The 22,776-nt window shown below is 48.5% G+C and overlaps 1 protein-coding gene across 2 annotated transcripts; it reads left to right on the forward strand.

Annotated features, from left to right (window-relative positions):
- On the forward strand, positions 1 to 22,536 carry WSCD1 (WSC domain containing 1). Of its 2 annotated transcripts, none has more exons than XM_021415880.1 (9): positions 1 to 128; positions 7,188 to 7,793; positions 10,300 to 10,414; positions 10,861 to 11,045; positions 13,420 to 13,541; positions 17,502 to 17,667; positions 19,093 to 19,257; positions 19,573 to 19,773; positions 21,547 to 22,536. In XM_021415880.1, exons 2-9 carry the CDS (start codon positions 7,382 to 7,384, stop codon positions 21,897 to 21,899), a joined length of 1,719 nt encoding a protein of 572 aa, XP_021271555.1. In that variant the 5' UTR covers positions 1 to 128; positions 7,188 to 7,381; the 3' UTR covers positions 21,900 to 22,536. The 2 variants fall into 2 exon arrangements, with proteins under 2 accessions (XP_021271555.1, XP_021271556.1); XM_021415881.1 differs by having other exon boundaries at positions 7,191 to 7,793.

The raw sequence follows: 22,776 nt of genomic DNA on the forward strand, positions 1-22,776 counted from the left end.
GGGGTCAGCGCGCAGCGCGGCGCGGTTCGGCCGCCTCCGGGAGCGGCGCCGCGGCTCTCAGCGATACCCGCCGGGTCGGCCGGGACCGCGCCTCACCGTAACGGGGGTTCCCTGAACGCGGAGCGCAGGTGAGGTTTCTCCTCGTTTCCTTACACAGCCGCGTTGGCCGCTGCTGCAAGCTGCTCGTCAGCCGGCCCCGAGGCGAGTAATTACCGGGCAACTTTTTGCAGGCGCCGGGGCATTACCATCCGCTGCGGCTTGCGCTGCTGCGTCTGGTGCGTTTATCCGCGGCGTACACAAGGCTCGGCTGCCTTACTCATAAAGAACGCCGTTTCCTGCAGAGATGCCCTTTTCTGAGCATCCACAAAATATTGGACTTGCAGAGTAGGAATGGATGCGGTGTGTGTGAGGCGAGGCAGGCGGGAGGCTCTGTTTTCCTGGACGGTTTCTGAAGCATCACCGTGCCGGCTACAGACCAGCAGTGTGCAGTGGGTGGATGCCGCAGGGACTGGGACTGAGGGTTTTATGAAAGACGCTCCTTAAATGCTGTGATGTAGTTACAGAGCTGCGTGGTGTTTTAATTCTGGTAGATTACCGAGCACACAGGAAAATATCTCTAGCTATGGTGGAATGAGATAAAAATCAGTCTATGGTACATTGTCTATAACAAGCTCTTGGAAAACTTAAACCCATAGCCACAGAACTGCAGTGCTAGCGATTGTTTTGTTGGTTGGTTTCTTTTTGAAACTGCACGTACAGCATCATTTGCGGAGTGTTTCAGTTCTTAGTACCAGGGATGCACATAATGCACCAACAGCGTATCACTGAGCAAAATACTTTCTATGTTCAAGAATACTGTTTGCTAATCGGGTTTAGATTATCACTGAATAGTGACAGAGGACTGTGCGCTCTTGCAGCTATCTCTCGAGTGCACATCCCTCTGTGGTACAGGATGCATACGCGTAGATATGTGTACAAACATGTAAAATGTAGGTCTTTATGCATGTATGTTTGCTTCTTTTCCCCACTGGCACAGAAGCACAGCCTGGTTGTTTTCTGTTGCTGAGCTCGGCAGGAGCTCTGGGCGCCCAGCACAGCACCAGGCAGCCGTGCTGTGCCTTCTGCTCCCAGATGCCACCCAGCACTTCCCAAGTCTGTCTGACAACAAATGCTCCCGGACCAGCTGCCTCCTGCAGGCTGCTCTGCAGCCCTCTCCAGAGGCTGCTGTGCCACCACCAGCACTGTTTTCCAGCTTTACAGCTACCCGTGCTAGCAAATTGGTCTTAAGCAAGTGGCACATCTGGTGAGAGAGCTGCAGCGACCGCATGCACTCGAGTGAGTGCTGGCAGCCCCCGTGCTCACACTGCAGCTCTGCTCTGTGGCATCACCTTCCACTTCTGAAGCCAAATTATTATCAGCTGAGAAACACCTCCTGCGTTGTACTGGCTTCTGTGCACAGTGAATACTGTGTCAGCATGTGTCTTTTTAACTTCATTTGACTATAGTTTACACACTACACCATTTCCCCATCTCCCTGCCATCTCTGCATAAAGATTTTCTTTTCCACTTGATCGCCACCATAATTCTTCAATAGCTTTAACAGCATATCAGGATCAAAGTTAACTATACAATCTGATACACCCTGTAGCAAGTGCATTTCTTGCTAGAAGGAAGGGAGGAAGGAGCAAACTTGGGAAATCCTCCTGGGCTGCCCCATTTGCCATCACAGCACGTGCAGCACCACAGTGCCCATCTCACCCTGGCCTGCTGGGAGGCCTCACAGTGTGCTCTCACGAGTCAGGCAGCACTGCCCGCAGAGGGCTGCTCACAAGGGGCACACGGAGCCCTCCTCCAGCGCGTGGCACTCCCCAGGTTGGGATGTGCACATTGCTTCTGGCAGCTGGGAGCAGGGCTGGCTCTGTGTGGGAGCACAGCGGGCAGCACAGACTGATGGTCCCTGCAGGCTTGGTTTTGTGTTTGCTTGTTTAACAAAAGAGGAGTTCGGTTATTTTAAAAAATTATATACTTCCTGAAAGTTAACATGAAAAATGTCAGTGGTCTCCCTGTGGCTTTACTGAAAATCCTGGGGATCAGCTTCATTTTGATGGGAAGGGGTGGGAGAGTTAGTACATAGAAATATTTAAAAGCCAAATTATGCTCTAAATCTGATGACTCAGGGGAGCCTTGGGAAGGGATGGGAAAGAGTCCTGTTCCCCGTGGTTCGTGCAAACCCTCAGAAAGCCTGGCAGCGGCAGAGCTGGGGGACCTGGTGGAGCCCACAAAGAGCTGCCATGGCTTCCCCACTGCCTCATGTGCCTACAGCACCAGCCATAGGGCCAAGGTAGAACAGGCACCAGGATTCTCATCCACCGATGGAGGGCAGGATGGGAAGGGTACAGCACAGCCCAGGCAGGATGGGTCTGCGGAACTGCTGGTGGTGCCCGACCCTCAGGGGGAGCGCAGAGGTCCTGCACCTACAATGTCCTCTCCTTCACACAGCTTCAGGGACCCCAAAAGTGACTGTTCCGCACAATGCTGGGTGGTCACATCCGTACGCTCTTAATTTTCAAACTAAAGAATTGCTCTTAAGGCTCAGCCTGGTTCCATTTGCCCCAGTTGTGCAGTATGGGTTACAAGCCTTGAGGTTGCTCAGCCCCGTACCCTCCGGCACAAGCTGGGGCTGGCAGTACCCATGGCAGTGCAGTTCCTCCACTGCTGCTGCCCTGAGCCTCTGGGGAAGGGTGGGTGGTGCTTATTGGAGCGCAGCCTTGGAGCCGCCAGGAGGGTCAGCGGTCAGCTCCTGTTCCTCACACCTCATCTCATTGCTTGCATAAATTTCTAAGTTACATCGTCAGGTTAGTGAGAGGATGCCCCATGGCACTTTCTGAACAAGCCAGAAAAAGTACCAATGGATCTAAGCCAAAATCCATCAGCATCAACCTGTATCTCGATCTGAGTAGGTTTTGGCTTAAGAGTGAAGAGCAGCAGGATGTCCTCTAATCCTTACTTGCAGCACATGCTGCTTTACACATGAAAAGCCTTCATCCACATCTTTGTTTTTCTCTTATACCCTACAATTTGGAAACTGGGAGAACATGGGCTTCCTCTCCTGGCCACGTTGTTGGCCTTGACTGTCCAAATAGAGCCTCCAGGAAACGGCAGATCAGATTATGGCTTCTTGCCTTCCGCTTGGATATACAGGAGAATTGTGGAAAAGGGATGGATTTTTTTTCTAAAAATAGTTTTCACGAGTCCCACTGCCTTCAGTTTGCAGTAGAAAACTGATTCTTGCTTCTGTGCCAAGAACTCTGAATTTGCAAAATCCTGCTGCTCTTTAGACAAGATTTGCTATCGAAGGGCTGCAGCCGTCAGTGTGGTACTGACCTGAGCAGCTTCACTGAACATCCCACAGAGGGATGGGCCTCGGGGCAGTCCCTCGCTCGCACACCTGGGAATATTCTTTGTTGTCTTCAGCCCTGTTGGCCTCCACAGCACCGGTGAAAGCACTCAGTGCTCCCCTAAGGTTTCTGGAACTACATTATTAGCTAGGAGAGCAGAATCAACAAGAATTTTACATTGTTTATTTCTCTTTAAAAATAATAATATAATGATAATGCAGCTGCCCAATGTGACTTTTTTTTTTAAATCACAGTTTGTGACATCCTTTTGGAAGCAAGTTTCTGACCTGCTTTTCCTTGTAACAACTCCTTTACGGCAGTTATAAATCCGGTACTATACGTGTAATGAAGGAATACAAGGACTAGAAGAAAATCAGCGATTATCAGACTGGGAAGTGCCTCAGTTCCGATGCGTGGTCCCATGGACACGCTCCAAGACGCAACGTGCTGAGCTCCTGGGCTGTGCTCTGGCGCTTCTTGGTGCTCTGCACAACTCCACAAAAGGGCCATGGGAGCAGGCTGGTGGCAACGCAGCTTGCAGGAAGCAAAGCAGCTTCCCTGCAGGTGCTGGTGGGAGCACGGCACTTTCTGCAGACCCTGGGGGAGCGCTGCATGGCAGAGTGCCACGTGCAGGTGGCACAGCACCACGCACAGAGCCTGCTGGCGTCCGTGCAGACAGCTGCAGCTCCACAGGGCTTCTGCGCTGACAACGCACAGAGCCTGGCCAGCACATCGCTGCATCCAGCCACACCGTGTTTGGGGAAACCTTCCTCTTAAGCAGTTGGCTGTCCTGGGACAGTGAAAGAAGTCCCAGAACTGTCAGTTCGAGGAAGCACATCAGAACAGATCTGTATTTTGAGATTCTGGAATTCCAGCTAAGAGTTACTCTTTAGCTCTGCACTTAGCCCTGCTGGTGTACAGCGCTGCAAAGTTTCCCCACAGGGTATTTCTATCTGTGCCATAAACAGAAATACTAGAGGTCTCACAGAAAAACACAGAATGCTGTTTTTCCCTAATGACGTTTCCAGGCACAAACAGCTAAAGGCCACTGTTCAAACAAACGGCTATCTGTCTTCTGCATGGTTAAAAATTTACCTGTGGCTGCTAAAGTGAATAACATGAATAAATATGAAATAAGAATAAATTGCTGTTTTATAAAACAGAACCACTCAGCGCTCTTCTGGCTGCCGCCGGACCCGTACCTGCAGCAGCGCGCGGCCGTGGCTGCATGGTGAGCCCTGCGGGGCCAGCAGGCGCTGGGCAGGGCCCCCGCTGCTCCTCATTTTCCCTTTTTTCCTGGTGCAGCATTGACCCTTTCATTGCTATCCTCACCTGGAGGCCTTTCTGCTGTTCAGCAGTTCTCATTACCCATTTCAAAGTCCTTCCTATTATTATTTTATGATTTTACTGACTTTAACTCGACTATCAATTAATATAGTGCTAAAACCCTTTGGCTACCAGAACTGATAAATAGGAGTGGAAGACTCTACTTCTATTCCACTTCATTTATTTTAAGTGAAATCTGTGTAAAGAAGACAAATGGCACATTTTCTATTAGCAGATACTATTTCATGTCCTCCTTATTCTTTCCTTTTTAATATCATCATCAGAAGCGATGCACTTCAATTCTTTTAGGCATACTCTGATGATACTGCAATATATGGTTTATGGAAAAATCAAATTACTTTTTTTCTTTTTAAATGTCATCAGCACTCTTCGCTGTCTGCCGCTAAAATGCAACATCTAATTTCTGCGTAGTACATTTTCAGCAGTTGCCGTGGGTGGAGAATCTGCTTATTTGTTTGGTTGGTTTTTACTACAAGGCACTGTCATGGCAACCACAGCGAGGGCGAACGCATCTGGAGGTAGTTTGTATACGTCACATTGGCTGCCGTAGAACCGCCTCATACCACTTAAACTTTTTCATCCGCTGTGCGAAGGCAAAGTCAGTCAGCTGTGAGTCCCAGGGGCAGCTTCTCCTCTGCAGGAGAGTCAGTGCACGGCCTGTCCTCGCGGAGCCCCCCGGTCTGTGCCAGCCGCACATGGTGCTGTGCTGGGGGCAGCTCTGCAGCTCCCACCGCCCACGTGGGGGGCAGCGAGGGGACGAGGCGGGACCGCAGCTGGTGGACACCGTTCCCTTGGATAAACGAGCACGGTAGCACACTACGGTGTCTAATTATAGCTAATATTCTGTTCATCTGTCTAGGTACTTCTGACCCTTTTACTGTAATTCCTGAGCACTCACAGTGTTAATCAGAGATTTTCAATAATTTAAATCTAAGGGTCAGCTCTTTCACCAGCGTAAATCAATGTCTTTTTTTTTTTTTTGGGCTTCGAAGCTAATCGGAAGGGAGTTGGGATCACTTTCACAGTGGGAAAGTGATCTTAATTTATTAAAGCACACTGCTGCCTTGTAGCCCGTAGCGCCGGCTCTCTCTAGAGCTCATCAGCTGCTGAAAACCTACAGGTACTGGTTGGGGGAGGAGAGGGCCTTGTCACACTGAGCTCTGAGTAAGTACAGCAGCAGAAACAAAGGCGCCCAGTATTTTCAGTGCTACAGCTGAGACCAGCACCCACCAGCACCACGATCCGCCATCAGGCCCTCAGCACACCTCCTTGTGCCAGCCCCGTTCAGCTGCGCTGAGGAATTCAGGCTCCACTGATGGCAGATCCAGCTGGGCTTTAGTGTGCTTTTTCCTTATAAGTTTTTGAGCCTTGCTTCTGATTGCTGCTTAAGATAGAAAGAAGTGACACAACTAAATGAAAAAGGGAATGAGGAGAGACACTTAACTGGTAACATCTATTGAAGAAGGAGGCGTGGGTGAATCGACACAAAAATCAGAAACAAGAAGTACAGCAAAGAGATGTTTCTTTGCTGGGATTGGAGATCCCAGACAGTGCTCCAATGGCAAGTTAAGCAAAAGCCATAATATTTTCTTTCCTGGAAAACACTGCACCTTTTCCTCAGCGCTTGCCTGGCTCCGCAGAGAAGCGGTTGACCAGGGAAGCAGGAGCTTGCGGGGAGATGCCACCTCGTATTTGTTACAGGAGGTTAAAGGTTCCCTGGAGCACAAAGGAGCTTTCCTTTCCCAGACAATCCCATCACTGTACACATCAGCGCAATTAAAGCCTGCAAAGCTCAGAAGTGGTCAGGAGTATTAGGTTAAACCTGAAATTAGTTTATTCCAAACATTCACTGTTTTTTCCCATGCACCTCTACACGTTGATATTTGTCAATAAAAATCTACTAAAAAAAGCAGGACCTCTGGTTCCTCACACAGTGACATGCACAGGACACGCAGCCTTCGACTACGAAGAGATTAATAATTTTTCTGTCCTTCGTCAGTTGATGCAGTTTCTTTCCTCCCCACACCCACACTGCTGTTTCCTTCTGATTGGCATTTGTAGCTTAGCTACTGCTTAACTGAAAGGAAGGAATTTGCCAGTGCTTTGCAAGAAAGATGCCTGTGCAGTGCCTGTCCATTCCAGCCTCGGACAAAGAAGGGAGACGATGACTACTGACAAAAGAAAATAAAGAACCTTTCTCCAAACATTTCTCTAGAGAAATCTCCTCATTATAACTGTATTTCTTGCACAATTCTAGCTCAAGAAAGGTAACGCTGAAGAGCTGGAGCTATCTGCTGCTTAATCAGTCATTCTCACAGGATTATTGTCATTAAAGTGCATAATTATGAGTAGCAGAGGAAGGGGTGCTTGACTGAAGGGAGGGCACAGGGAAGGTGCCCCGAGGACCAGTGTGGTTCTGCTGACGCTCTCCCCTTGGCACAGCAGGTGCAGCAAGCGGGTCGGCCATGGCACTGCGCAGGACTGGGCCCAGCTTAGTGGCTGCCTGGGGCCCTGACAGCCACGTGTGGAGCAACAGTGCTGGAGTGATGGACTGAACCCATGGGAGGAAGCAGCACCTGTCCAGGTGGGGGCCTGGCAGCCTACTGGGAGGCGTGAAGGCCCGTTCCAGCAGGGGCATGGCCAAAGTGTTCTTCAGGCTGCAGAAGTTCCTTAGACGGACCCAGTTTCTGCTTTTTTTCCTGACTGCTGCATACCTCATGGCTGGCAGCCTCCTGCTGCTGCAGCGCACCCGCCTAGCAGCCCAGCAGGGACCACGTGGGGCCTCAGGCCTGGCGCTGCCAGAGCCAGAAGTGGGGCTGGGGGCCAGGTCCGCAAACCCTCACCTGGTGCAGAGCCCTGGTGCCCAGCTCCCTGTGGGAATGGACACGCTGCCAGAGGTGGAACTGCGGCACAGCCCACGCTGGCTGGCGTCCCGCAACTCGGAGCTGAGGTGGCTGCGGAGGAGGTGGTTCCACAGGTTCATTGGTGACCAGCAGCCCATGCAGACAGCGGGACTGAGAGCCATGCGGGGTACCGCCGAGCACAAAGGTAAGGGACGCACCCTCTGCCCACTTTCTGGAACATGCATAAACTGCTCCTCCCTGGTCCAGCACAAGCACAGACCAGCAGGCACAGCGAGGTGCGCCAGAAGTGCCTTCCTGCAGGTCAGCAGCACTTCCACACCAGTTCCTAAAGGCATGCACAGGCCAGAGTAAGGCTGTGTCCCTGCACGCTGAGCTGTAGCTCCAGAAATGTATTTCTACTGATTGAGTGCAAGTCCAGACAGAAATATACTCCTCTGATTGAAATGATGTTCTCTTCAGGCAGGCAGAGAAGAATGCTGCTGAAGGCTGTTTCTCCTTCTCAGAATAGGGAACACTTAAAAATGAGTTTTATTAAATTAATTGTCTAAAGCCACGCAGTAACTTCTGTTTAGAAGTACGTTTCTGCTTTCCAACATAGCCTCAGCTCTGCTGTCACAAACGCATTCCCTGTTCGTGTCCTGCCCTCTGCAGCCATCCCCACAAGCATGCTGTCCTCACAGGGATGAGGTATGGGTGCTCACCAATCCTTAGACCCTTCCTGAGCACCAAACAACCAGCTCCAAACGAGAAAGAACCCCTGGATCAAACTCTCAGTGTTTGGTGAGTTAGCTGGAAATTTGCCACCAGCCAGTAGACTGCAAAGGAGTGCGCATCACCGGGTGAGGCAGGGCCAGGGCAATGCATTAGCAGCCAGAGCACAAGGTACAAAACTGTACGTTTTCCAATCCTCATGATTAAATAATATCCTAAATGGAAAGCCATTCAGGATTGACAGAAATCTGAGCTCACTTCTCTGCGAGCCCAATACTTACTGCTACTAATAAATACATACATGAACCGCTATGGCTTATTCAGTAGGAAATCTTTTAAAAAACAGTCCCCAGGGCAAGTGAAGAAGCAAAGCAGGCATCTGCAGGCACTCACACCTCTGCATGGCTCCTGCCCCAGGACCCTGCGGGACCGCCTGCTCTCAACCATGCTGTGCTGCAGACCCAGCTCTGCCTGCCTGGAGGTTGAGCACAGGGACGCAGAAAGCATCAGGGGGCCCTGAGCTCTGCCTGCTGCCAGCCCCTGGTTCCCTTCAGCCACGGGCTGCTGGGCTGCCCTTCACCCTGATGGGGCCTGGGTTAGTTTTTTCTGGTTAATGAAAGAGCAGATAAAAGGTAGAGCAACATGGTGAGTATCTGACGTACTTTGATATCAGGCAGAGCATGAACTTGTTCTGCAGATTGCGTGAATTGCTTTTAAAACTTCTCTTAAAACCAAAAGGATTAATTTTGAAAATTATCCATAACATTAGTTAAGGCTAGTGCCCGTATCAGTCATTAAGCTAGTGCCTTGCTCAAGTTCTAATTGCTGACTGAGAGGCAGCCAGAAGGACTATTTATTGCTACAAGCCATTGAATTATGTTAATTCAAATACGTATCATTTGAATATCTGACTGAACATGAAGTGACATTGTTAATAATGGTATTGTTAACAAGCATTGGAAAGCTTTTGGAAATTATGATCAATTAAAAATTTAACTTCCTATGTAAGGGCATATTATCTCCCCTGACTCCTGGTAGCCATACAGCCTCGTTATTGCACTGTGATCCCTTCCAAGCACAGTGCTCCCCCCGCAGCCGCAGTGCCTGTGGATGCTCAGTGCCTGACAGTGCTTTGCCCAGGCTCTGCCCAGCAGAGAGTGGCTTTAACTTTATTTTGGGTTATTTTATTGTTAATATAATGCTTTTTAATTTCGGTTTTCATTATATGTTCTCTTCCTGTCCGCAGCTTCTGTTATTTAATTTCCCAGTGTTGTCATCTCAATACTGCTACATCCAAAATCAAATTTCCTTTTTCCATCGTATATTAATGATAACGTGCACCTATAACCACAAAATTGCTGTACAATAGTGGGGTGCTGCATCAGCCTTCCAATCGCATACTAAAAAATAAAAAAAAAAACAGGCTAGATTTACATTGTGTTTTGTTCAGGACAACAGAAGAGGCTTAACAGAGGATGCAGCGTAGCAGAAATACTTCTCTTTCATATGCTAACTAAAGCAAGACATAAGCTAAAAGATTCACTCACACCAGAGAAAAGAAGATGGCTTAATGCGATAGAGGCAGTGCTGCCTAGTTAGGGCTGGAGTTATCTTTCCATTATAGCTTTAATGTAACTCTACATACCCACAGGAAATTGATTTTCTTAACATTTCTCTTGCACCATCTTATTCTCAATGAGAGATTTTCAAGAAAACTTGGGAGAAATCCAAGAGGATATCCCACAGTTCCACCATTTCAAGGACCATCTGCTCTGTCCCCACGCAGCCCCCTGGCAGCACCCAGCTGGGGCTGGCTGCCACCCTCCCTTCCCACGCCCATCGCAGCAGCACCACGCTCAGCACTGCTCTTGTCCCGCGGGGCGGGCAGGGTTGCAGGCAGGCTGCAGCTTCCCCCAGCACAGCCCTGACTGGGACCTGCTGCTGTGCACGTGTCCTGACTCTGCCTTGAATCCACACAGGCACCTACGTGGGCTGCTTCAGCGATGACTCAAGGGAGAGGACGCTGAAGGGAGCTGTGTTCTACGACTTAAGAAAAATGACAGTGGCTCACTGTCAGGAGGCATGTGCTGAGAGGTGAGCCGCTCTTTCACAGCAAGTTTTCTCTTTTTTGACAGTAAGCAGAGCTGAATTTGAGATGGGAAAAGCCCACATGCATTAAACATGCAGCATCTCTGAAAACTCTGACTGTCTCAGACTTTCCAACATAGAGCAGCTCTGCTACTCAGTTTGGGGCAGACTATGTCACTGCTGCCCATCTACTGCTCTTTATTGTAGCACAGCTACTTCGATGCATTTTCTGTTGATCTGGTCCAAACATGGTGTTCTGTCAGGTGTTGGTTAGGCACTTCTTTGGCCCAGATCTCTGTGCTCACTGCAGCACAGCCCCAGCGCACCCCAGGGAGCAGTGTGCAGCTCCTGCAGCGTGCACAGAGGGCAGCTGCAGCCAACCCTGCCGGGCCCCCGCCCCACACGGGGCGCTCAGAGGGCCCGTTCTGACTGTACCTGTGCTGCACCCACAGGGCCTATACCTACGCGGGTCTGGCGTATGGAGCAGAGTGTTACTGTGGGAACAAGCTCCCAGCCACTGCCTCCAGGCCTGAGGAGTGCAACAGCGAGTGCAAGGGTGAGAAGGGCTCGGTGTGCGGCGGAGTGAACCGGCTGTCGGTCTACAGGGTGGAGGAGCTGCAGGCGGCAGCACCACGACGTAAGTGTGGGCGATGCTGCTCTCAGGGCTGCGGCTGGCACTGCACGTGCTGCTGCTGCTGGAAGCTGCGGGACAAAGCTGCCCATGTGGTTTTGGCGCGGTCCCTGGCTCCCTCCCTGCAGCAGCAGTGCTGCCTGGGAAGGCGGTGGCACCGGGAGGCAGGGCAGTGCTGCGCAGGGATTGCAGCGGGGCAGAACTTTAGCTGAGGAAGCTGCTTCCCTCTGCATCCTCTGCAGAGGCATAAAACCTCATGTTTAAGACACAGCCCTAGAACGGCTTAAAAACACCCACCAATACCATCCTTAGCTCAGAAATAATCCTAAGCAAAGTAAATCCTGTTACTGCAGCAGAATAGAGGCCAGAGACAGAAGTGCACCAGTACCTTAAGAGAGGTCTCTTCAGTGACAGGAGTGAGACCCAGAGTTCCGCTTTCCCAAGGTCTTCTGTTCTAGCAGTACCTGAGATGTTTGTTTCATCTTTGGATGATACTGCTTGTCATCTCCTGTTACTCTCTGTAACACTCATCTGCTCAACTAGCTGCCACGGGAGCCACAACAGACAAACCTCTGGGCCAACACAAGGCATATAAAATATCCACACCGCTGAGCACAGCTTTGCTTTTGGCAAACTCACAGGACTCTTTGGATCTAATTTGCTGAGAACAAGCACCAAGACCAAGGTTGTGCCAGCACTGATGGCTCTTCACTTCTTAAAGAGTTGAGGTTTGTACCATCATCCACCAGCCATGTAAGAATTATGTATCAAAGGCACGTAGACCTAAATTGCCAGTGTCAGGCTGACAGGCACACTGGCAGGTGTTTAAATTTTCAGTGTGAAAATACATATATGTATTTCATAGGAAAAGACAACATTTATTTTTTCTTAAGTATTAATGAATAAGTAATCAAATTAGCCTAGCCTGGAGCTAGATTTGTATTTTGCTTGCTCTTACTAACACCTGATATTTGACTGTTTGAAAAATCCCACTAACACAAAGTAGCTGAGGGGCTAACAAAAATACTAATCACAATGATAATCATGAAAGTCTATCGGAAAGTGACTCTGAAACCAGCAGAAACCATGAGGCACAGCAGTAGCGCAGAATGCAGCTCAGGCAACAGCTCCCGGCACAGCGGGCACAGCGCTGCCCACACCCCACGGCTCTGCTGCTCCTGCCCCTGTGGTCTGTGGGCAGGACTCGTGCCCCCTTCACCCCAGAAGTGCTGAAGCGTGCAGCTCCTGCAGCCTGCGGATTGCGCATTCCCTGGGAGCCTTCAGAACTGCACTGCCCATCTGCTGCCATCCAGCACCAACCCTTTCCCACATCAGTTCTGGTGAGCATTGTTTGTGGTGGCCAGCGGGTGCAAACCAAGGCTCAGAAGACCCAAATAGGCCACTAGCCCTATTAAGTCATGTTAGGTGAATTATGTCAATAGAGAGTTGGTACAGAAAGATGAAGACGTTTTCCATGTCTGTAAAGCTAACAGAATCCTAAGAACTGCAGAAGCATCATATAACATACAGACCTCTTTCCTTTCCTAACCCAGCCACACAACATTGTTTTCTCCATTACCATTAGTTCATCTGTGCAAACGCATTGCCTCACCTGGGACAGGGAGTATCCATGATAGATAGCTCTGGGTTTTTGTTGGGTTCTGTCAGGGGACACTTCTTAAGCAGGAGGGAAAAATTGCACTGCTGCTTGTAACAACCATTTGGGTCACATCTCGACTTCAATCAGTGATGCAAAAAATGGAGCAATTCTGCCCGGCTCGGTAGCATATATAGAGGGGCAGGTCAGCTCAGAGGCTGATGCTAAGGACTCCAGGAAAGCGATTCTCTCTGAACAGCTTACAAAAGCCTAGTTCAGATTTTGAAGACTGCAGCAAACTCCCTTGTCCTGAAAAGAAGGCGAGGGAAGGGGACAAGGAGGAGCAGGTGTGCAGGAAGGTGGGTCCCCGCGGGGGCTTTCAAGATTCATTTAAATTCCTTTTCTGGTGCAGATGATGGGAAGCTTTGTAGATTTTTATCGGGGCTTTTAAGCCTTTCAGGGGAAAGCATGTCTTCAAAAGAAAACCAGGAGCTGCAAACAATAGCAATGCCCTCCACTGGTGGAATTTAATTTAAACTCTTTGCTGCAGCCCTACTTTCAGGGGTTAGTACAAAGCCAAAGGCATGTGCTCCTTTCAATACCGCAGGATTTGCAACACATTTTTCTAGTGTATATTATGGTTTCTCTTATTTCTAAAGTATTTGGAATATAAGATTTATTTCATTATTCTTTAGCTTCTGAACCTAATATTGTTCTTTGTGATAGAGGCAGGATACTATGGACGTTGTTTTCTCAAGAGAAACCTATTTCATATCCCTGCAGGGAGGAATGTTATCTATCGAGGATGTTTTAGAGCTCCAGAAAATTTAACAGACACCTTTCCAGCCTCTTTGATACAGCCCAATTTGACGGTGGAGATGTGCTCTGAATTTTGCTCCAAGAAAGTAAGAACAGTTCTCATTTCACATCCTTTCTTCTTTTTTGTTACTTTAAATTTTAATCTACTAAAGGAATAGCAGAGATTAGTGCCGTAGAGCTCTGAATTTGTAAATGAGTTTCTGAAGGACAAAACTCACCAGAGTAAATACCCAGTGACACCAGGCACCATGCTGTCCTTCCAAAAGTGAACATGGGAGAATATTTGCCTGTGAGAAGACTGGCAAAATCTCCCTGCATTTAGACAGCAGCAATGGCATAGCCACACTCCCCATTGATACACACGATCTGGACATTACAGTGCTCAGTTCTTGTCTACGGTAGTACCACTTCTTATCTCCAAGCAAAATGCTACACAACAAAAAAATACCAGAATTACATTTTTTCTTGTTTTTACTTTTCCCTCAAGCCACGTTCTCCTTTTCCTGCAGTGGCAGTGCCATTTTGGGCATTCTTGTTGTTGGCAGACATGAAGCAGTTTGGCGTGTTTTTGACACAAATGCAGAAGCTGTGTGTTAGCTATGAATGAATGATGCAGGAAGGAAAAGCTTATGAAGTCCGTGCTAGAATTTTTTCAGTGCAACCTATGCAACACTGATTGCAGGTGCTTTGGGGAAGAAGGTCACAATCCAATTTCGTAGTTCGCTTTTGGTGTGTACTTCCTACAAATAATCAAGCAGAAGAAAAAAGCTCTATTAAGACCCAACCCAGTTCAGAAAGGAGAAAAAACTGCAGCGCACACAAACCGCCAGCAACGCGAGAGAAGTGGGGCTGGAACACAAAAAACCAACATGAGCTTTAACTCTGGATAGCAGAGCAAGTCCTGTGATAACCGTGGAAATATCCTTTCAGAATAAGATAGACGACTTCCTAGCTGATAGAGGCCTACTTAGCTCTCCTGAAGCCAAGACAGAATGGACATTTTAGTCCTGCCTATCATGCTAAAGAGAATAATCCCCCCCCCAAATCCTGTGTATCCTGAAGAAGCCGGTGGGCTTTTCATTGGACTAGTTTGAGACCTACATTTAAATACACAAATTACTCTTTTGCTCTGTGGGGACTTAGAAGAAAATCGAACTGCAACATAGCACATTTATTTGTTAGTCTTACAAATGGCTTTGTGCAGCCAGAAAGGTAAGCTCTAGTCCTTGGAAGCATGTGAGATATGAATTTGAGGTAAAAACTTTATGAAACCTGCTAAATAGCCTTACTGATCAATTTCTTTCTTAATTGTGAGTGATGATATGCCTTAATAGCTACCCATTATCACCCCATAACACAGAGCCATGAATGTATTTCTTTGCCAGAAGCCATAATTTTCATATATGCTCTTTTGAAAGCCAACCTGCATAGTAAATTAGCCATCTCCATCTGAATTTATATTTTAAAATATTCAGTCCTTTTACCTTTCAGCTGCTTTTTATAGTTACATACAATGAAAAAAAAAAAAAAAAAGAGGTACACAAGTCTTGAGAAGAGAACCCCACCATGTCAATGCATCCAAGAGCCATGCCAGCAAGTTTGCAGACTCGTACCTGACCACCTCTAGGATGCTTCTTTGGTGTGTTCCCAGGGAAAAAAAACACAGATTTTCTAATTTTGAAAACACGCCTGCTATTTTGGTTTCCAGATGTAGCTACATGCTATTATTTTCTCATAAACAAAAGACTCCTGGGACAGCTTGCAGGATGGACACATTTGGAGCGTACTCTCAGGTTCAGTGCAGATGCATGCCTCTTCACAGACCCACAGATTTTCCTGGCTCACTTCTGTTTGAAGAACGTGAAGCACTGCAGATGTATGTGTTGAATCTGAGCAGGACAAGCCCTGCACTTCATGTGCAGCTGCCTCAAGCATTAACCATAGCCCGGGGCTGAGCGAAGCTGCTGGCTTGTAGCTGCTGATGAAACACATACTGGAGGTCAGGACTGAATATGCCATTTGACAGTCACTTGTGCTGCATTAGGCAGATACAGTCTGGGCCATCAGTCAGATTTCTGTGCTTGGCACTGGTGCTGTGGGTCCAGGCACCACCACTCTGCTCCTCCCAGTGCACTGCAGGCTCTGACGCCAGCTGCTCCCTTCTCCTGTCTCCAGCCACATGTTCTCCTTTCCCCAACCCAGAAATAACTCTTTGATAGGTGTTCAGTATAATGCATGGTGGTAAGATTACTGAACTTCACAGTGGAAGCGGGAAGTGTAGCATCAGTACAAAAGCTAGTGGAGGCAGTGGGAGCAGAGTCCAGGTACACAGTTATTTTTACTGCTTATGGTGAAAAGCTTTGCCTTCATGACAATGATTGCACAAAGATGCAGAAGAGTGGGCAAGTACCTGCTCAGGCCTTTAAAAAACAAAAACAAAAAACTGCATCCTTCCCAAAAAGCGAGACCCTGGCAGGTGCCGCTTGGCAGGAGACACAGGGTACATTCTTACTCCAAGCTGCACTTTAGGGCCAGGATGTTTATTCATTTCTCAAATGGAGAAACATTGTTTCATAGTGAAGGGAAGATTTTTGTTTGCAGGCAGACAGAACTATTTTGCCCTTGGATCAAATCACTAAATAGATTTTGACAATGTCGTATCTCATTCACTAAGCAAATTTTGGCTGTTTGGGCACAGATGGCATACGTGTTGTATTTGACTCCTTATCAGAGGATGAACACGTGGAGAAGAGAAAGAGATAAGCTGCTCAGTAGTCCTGGCACGTGCTCCCAGACTCCAGAAGACTTTTAAAAGGCAAAAAGTGTTGTTATGGAATAGGTGGAATTGGATGCTCTGCGCTCCAATAACCCCTGAGCTTCTTTCAGCCACTGTCACTGAGGTCGAGCCCTTCCACGCATACTGATGCACCCCACGCTGGAGAGACTTTGGAAATCTCAGAAAACACACGCCCAGTCCCCTGCTACAGATGAGGACTGAATTTTAGGGGCAATTTTAGCAAACTAGTAAATGCACTTTTTCTGTGGAACTCCTAAGCACCCACTAATTTCATCAGCAAACAACAAGCAGATGTTTTTCTTCAAACCCCTCTATTCATTTTCATCAGTATTAGCAGAGTGGCCCAGCACCACCGCTCTGTATCTGTTGCAGAGCAACTCCTCTGGATAAGATCAGTAAACCAAAACCTGAATCAAACACATTGAGAAGAAATGTCTTACAGCCAGAAATTTCACTGGGAATTATTTCCCTAAGACGAACACCATTTACAGCAGCAGGCTTGTTCTGCTAACGGATCTGTCATTGGCAGCAGGCAGCCTGGGTTTCACACGAGGTCTCCCCACCTAGAAGCAAGCTGCCATCCAGGAGGTGCTGTACCTGAGGACAGAGCCCAGCTCCCACTGAGCGGTGCTGTGCCCACACGGCAGCTCCGGCCCCATGCTCCTCCAGCAGATGCCATGGGGCTGACTTGGTGTTGTGGTCCCAAGCAGTTGTTCCAATAAAACATAGGCAGTAGCACTCAAAACCTGCGCCAGCGCCTCTGTAGACACCAGCGTTTTGCAAACTGTGAAGGAATCATAGTAAGATACAAACTTTTTATGACTTTAAGCGTAACTGCAGCTCTCTCCTCTGTTTGAGGGGCTGTAGATGGAAGTTTTAAAGATGGAGTAATTCAAAACGCTCAGTTTTGGGGTAAATAAGAACAGCCTTTCCCATACTGAAGTTTCAGGTGCAGTTATGTACTAGGACTGGAGGAACATTATCGAATTATATGTTTTCATGAATAATGAAAAAACAGCATTATGATTTTCAAGCCTTACAAGATCTGTCTGAAAACCATTTTTTAAGAAATTGCAGTGTGAAAGGCAGCAGCAGTATAAAAAATGAGCTTTACAATGATATATCAAACACTGCTTTGATCTTGACAGTGGCTTGTGAAGATTTATCTTCCTTTGCGTAACAGGAGCATTCCCCACAGGCTGTTGATGCAGTGGCATTTGTGCACTGATCTATTTTCTCTCCATCGCAGGAGTTTCCCTTGGCAGTGATCCGGGGGCGGGAGTGCTACTGCGGGTACCCCACGGGGCGCTTCCCACTGCGGCACGGCGCAGACAGGCGGCTCTGCAGCGGGATGCCCAACGCCAGCAGCGCTGCCGCGGGGGGGTACTGCCTGGCCTACCAGACACCGGTGCAAGGTACAGCCCCGCAGCCCCTGCCCCTCCTGCGACACACGGAAACGCTTGCTTCACAGCAGCCTTACCCACAGTGCACGGCAGGCGGGCAGTGAGAAAACACCCCTTATCTAAATCCTCCTCTTGCAGTCATGCTCATAAATATGCATTTTTCCAAGTATTATTTCCAAACATTCTCTTGTTAACCTGCACAGCCCCTCCATTGAGAAAAATAATATTTTTTCAGATGGAGAGGAGCCAGAGCCCGGGCAGCCAAACCCGAGGCATCGGGACCGGGACACCGCCTGGCCCCTCACCTGCTCCCTAAGCACACATCAGCCCATTGGGCAGGCAGAGACAGCTCTGCAGGCTCTGATTCTGCTCTGCCCATCTTCCTCCAAAATACTCATCTTCCTATGCGTGTCAAGGCCAGAAAATAAAGCAGAGTAATGCTCCAATCCAGTGAACCACCAAGGTAGTACCTGTAGCTTTTTCCATGGAGTGGTTTGCACCATGTTCTGCAAAACTACTTACAAGCTTAAAGTTAAATGCTTTGCTGGAGAGGTGCTGTGTTTTTCCCCAACACCCACTGTTTTGCTCCACTTCCCAGTTCTGAGGTTGACTGCAAATAACAGCATGTAAAAAGACCATGCAAGAAGAATGCTTGCTTTCATGAACTGCTGCTATCTGCCACATCTGTGTAGATAAGGAGCAGCACAAGACAGCCTTCTTGGCACTGTGCTGGCACTTTCAGGCCATGGCTTCATCTACAGGCTTCTTTGAAGAACAAAAAGACTGATCTCTAGTTTATTTCCTGGCCTTTTTTTTTTTTTTTTTTTTTTTTTTTTGAGTCATCACATAGTTGAAGCTTGCTCTTTCCCCTGCCCTTCCTTTTAACGCACACCAAGCCATACGGGCAGGACGTACAGAAGCTGGCAGGGGAGCTCTGTTCAGCCCCCGCTGGCAGTCAGCACTGCGCGGGCTCTGAGCGGCCTTGGGGCCTTTTCTGGAGGAGAATCACAGCCCAGAGGCTGAACTGAGTGCCAGTTTGTTTCAGTAGAGCTTCTCCTGCACTATAAAACTTGCTGTTTTCAGGTACGATGGGGTATTTGCAATTTCACTGCAGAGCCAACCTGCCAGGCGAACAGCAGCTAACAAACAGACATCAAGGGACTTTTATCACAACTTGCTGGCAAGTAAAATGGTTCACTGCAACTCTGACAAAAAGCGTCACCTAGCATAAAACCAGTAAAACCTTTTTTGAGGATAATCTCTTTGGCCCCTTATGGGGGAATTAATTTTCAGAAGTAGCTGACTCACAACTGGACTCAAATTGATATCCTATATTTGTAAGGGAGAAAGAAGCAATAAACCCTGTAATCAAGGGCTGTCAGTGGAATTAATTAAAAAACCACAGTGCTAACAATGAATTATCTTCTATACCCACAGACACCCGCTGCACAGACAGGAAATTCTTAACCACAAAATCCAAAGGGTTCATTGCTTTGTCAAGCTTCCCAGGGGCTGGCAACACATGGGCTCGCCATTTGATTGAGCATGCCACGGGCTACTACACGGGCAGCTATTACTTCGATGGAGCCCTCTACAACAAAGGTACCATTTTCAGGGGTTGATGGGACACACACAGCCCTTCTGAGGCACAGGGCTTCGCTTGCTCCAGCATCCTTCTGCTCGGAGCCACCCAAGGGCCATCACTGTTGTTGCTCCCAGCAGCTGTGGAGGAGCTCTCAGGGCAGCTCCTGACCCAATAACCCCTTGCTGGCAGCAGCCCTGGTCCCAGGTACTGGGCAACAAGTTTCATCAGCTGGTGTTCTCACAGCAGCAAAGCCTTGTTTAAGAGTGTAAAGAGTCACAGACATATGATCATGTGAAAAAAAAAAAAAAAACACTATCTTGTCTTATAAACAGGCTTTAAAGGAGAAAAAGACCACTGGCGAAGTAGACGGACCATCTGTGTGAAAACACATGAAAGTGGCAAGACGGAGATTGAAATGTTTGACTCTGCTATCCTGTTGATACGGAACCCGTACAAATCACTCATGGCCGAGTTCAACAGGAAATTTGCTGGGCACCTGGGCTATGCTGCGGACCGCAACTGGAAGAGCAAAGGTAGCGTGTGGGGTGCCCAGAGCTGTCGTGGTCAGGGCTCGGGCCTGTCGTTGTGGCATGCTGGGAAGGGGTAACACTGGGACAGGATCCCAAAACCTGAGGGAGCACTGCAAACATTCAGCAGGACTTGAACCACCACACAGAGACCAGGCCCAGAAGCACTCTGGCTGCGCATCTGCCGCCACTGACAGGAGTGCAGCACCTGCACTGCAGCACTGCTACCAAAGAAGCACGCAGCAGAGAAAACACATCCAGGCACAGGTGCCTGGTGCGCAGCCCATCCGTCAGGCTGCGTGCAGCAAAGGAAGTTTGCCCCTGCAGCGTGTAATAACAGAGAGAAATCTAATTTAAAATTGAGGGTTTGATGAAGCATGATTTTTCCTGAAGGAAATTTTACAGCACTGTACGGGTGCTACTGCACTGCAGATAAATAAAGATAGGAATAGTAAGGGGACTGCAGTGTTCCATGAACACACAAAATGACTTGCTGGATGATGGGACTGCGATGGCCCTGCTGCACACACTGCTGCATTCAGACTGCAACACGGGAAGGACTCAGCACACATTTCTCCCCCTGCATGTTTCAGGCATAAAAGCTGTGGCTTGGCAAACCACTTAGCAAAGGGCTCGGGGGACAGCAGGAAAGTGCCCTTGGTCACAGCATGTTTCTTTCCCAAGTCCTTGCATGACCTTTCATCAGCCACAGCTCAAGATCTGTTTATCAAAATCCAGACGAAATAGCTCTCAGAAAAGGGAAAACAAAGCCTAGAGGGAGTGGCTTTCCTGCACTGCAAACTACAAATTGTTGTATTTTGGCCACAGTTGTACTTCATCCAGTGCAAAACCTTCAGCTTGACCCTCAGAAAATTATCACAGGCACCTAACAAGAGATTAAGGAGTCACACATAGCAGCAGAGGGAAAGTATTTCAGTAAATTGTGTCACAGTGATCCTGGCAAGTGATGGCAAATCCCTCCCATGTGCCAGGAACAGAAGCATCTTCCCTATTAATCCTGTTTCCTTAACCCATCTCCCCAGAAGCTGTAAGAAAATTACATTACTCAACACCTCTGGATTGAGAAGCACCCTGAGCCTCAGCCAAAACCAGGGTGTCAATGCTGCATTTATAGATATTAATTTATACACACACACGTATATAAAATATAGGATAGCCCTGTCTCTTTCTCAAACTACATTTGAAACAGAGGTAAAAAGGTAGGAAAACCACAGAAGTGAAAAAAATCTGCTTGAAATAATGTAGCAAAGAACTGCTCAAATGAGCAGCCAGGCAGGACCTGCTCGGTGCCCCTTCACTGCTTTCACCCAAAGGCTTCTCCCTTCTCTTTTTGCCCTTCCCTAGCCCCTGCATGGAGCTGCCTGCTTGTGCCAAGACAAGAGCTCAGCTCCTAGAAGCATGGCACATTGAAGATGCCAAGCTGCAGCTCTGCCCCTGTGGGGCTCCCAGGCAGCTGGGTGACTCCCAGCACTGCTAATGCTGGAAACTGACAAGTCCAGGTGGCTGGTGGCCATGCACTGGGGAACTCCACATCCTCACTGCTTTGCACAGTGGGAGAGTAGTGCCCATCTTCTCACTGGGGCTGCAAAGCTGAGCTCCTGCACCCCTGCAGCTTGCCGCATTGCTTTCTGAAGCACTCACATCCAAGCAACTCATACACGACCAGCACCTCTAATCTTGTTCCAACTTAACACTTGGAACATTGTGGAAACACCATGGCTAACATACTCTCGTTTTCCTGGTTTTCCCATCATCTAGAGTGGCCAGATTTCGTGAACAGCTATGCCTCCTGGTGGGCCTCCCACGTCCTGGACTGGCTGAAGTACGGAAAACGTCTGCTTGTCATCCACTACGAGGACCTGAAACAAAGCCTCATTCCCAAGCTGAAGGAGATGGTGGAGTTCTTGAACATAACAGTGACGGAGGACCGGCTTCTCTGTGTCGAGAATAACAGGGACGGGAACTTTAAGCGGTCTGGTGCTAAGCAAAAGGATTTTGAGCCATTCACCCAGGAAATGAAAGAGCTTATCAACAGATACATCCTGACAGTGGATGAGGCCCTGAGGGGAAGAAACTTCACAGGGCTGCCCAGAGAGTATGTGCCAAGATGATAGCATGGTAGCACTCAACTGTGCTCAAAAATAATTTTTTAAAGAAAAAAAAAAAAAGACTAGACCTTTATAGCAGCTAAAGCAAAGATACTTGGGGAGTCTGCTGAGCAGTGCAAATTCTCTCCACTCTGGGGTGTTCTTCAGGGCACTAAGTGTTCCAAAAGGCAAGCAGCAGAGGATAGAATTTGGGTGACAGACCGAGGCTGAGCCACCAGCATCTGCCTACACATGCTCCTCTGCACATAGCCAGAGCCTCACCGCTCCTGACTGCTGGGGATTTCATAGCTACCAGTTTGGAAACGGGCATATGTAAAGGGAGGAAAAGCGTGGCAACACCGATAAACAATTTTCATCTGAGCACTTAAGAAAATCTGTTTCTTTCTCCTCAGCATGGCCCATGGCTTCCCTCAGCAGGGCCACTGGTGCGGCCTCGGCCTGGCCCCACGCTCTCCACCGGGCGCAGCCGTGATGGAACAGAGGTCCAAGCTGGCACTCACTGCCCCTGTGCCAGGCATTCTGCTGGGGAGCACCCAGTCAGCAGCACAGCCAGAGGGGCTGAGGCACTTCTGTTCATGTGAAATAAGGGATTAAAACTAAAATATTAGTTTTAATAAAACAAGAAGTTTGTATAAAGGGAGCTGGGCTTTTTCTGTGTGTCACTGGTACTTAAAAAAATAAAACTATCACAAACAAGACATCAAACACATTTGGCCTCAGCCCCCTACAGCACAGCCCTTGTTGGTGCTGGGGAGCTGCCCCAGGCCGCAGGGCTGATTTACAAAGCCAGAAGTCCTCTGCCACTGGCACAAGCAGCACAAGTAAAGGAAAAGAAGCTCCACAGCTTACTCTATTTCTGTAAGTCCAGGAAAAGGCAAGT

The sequence above is a fragment of the Numida meleagris genome, chromosome 18 (genome assembly GCF_002078875.1).
Source record: "Numida meleagris isolate 19003 breed g44 Domestic line chromosome 18, NumMel1.0, whole genome shotgun sequence".
NCBI lineage: Eukaryota > Metazoa > Chordata > Aves > Galliformes > Numididae > Numida > Numida meleagris.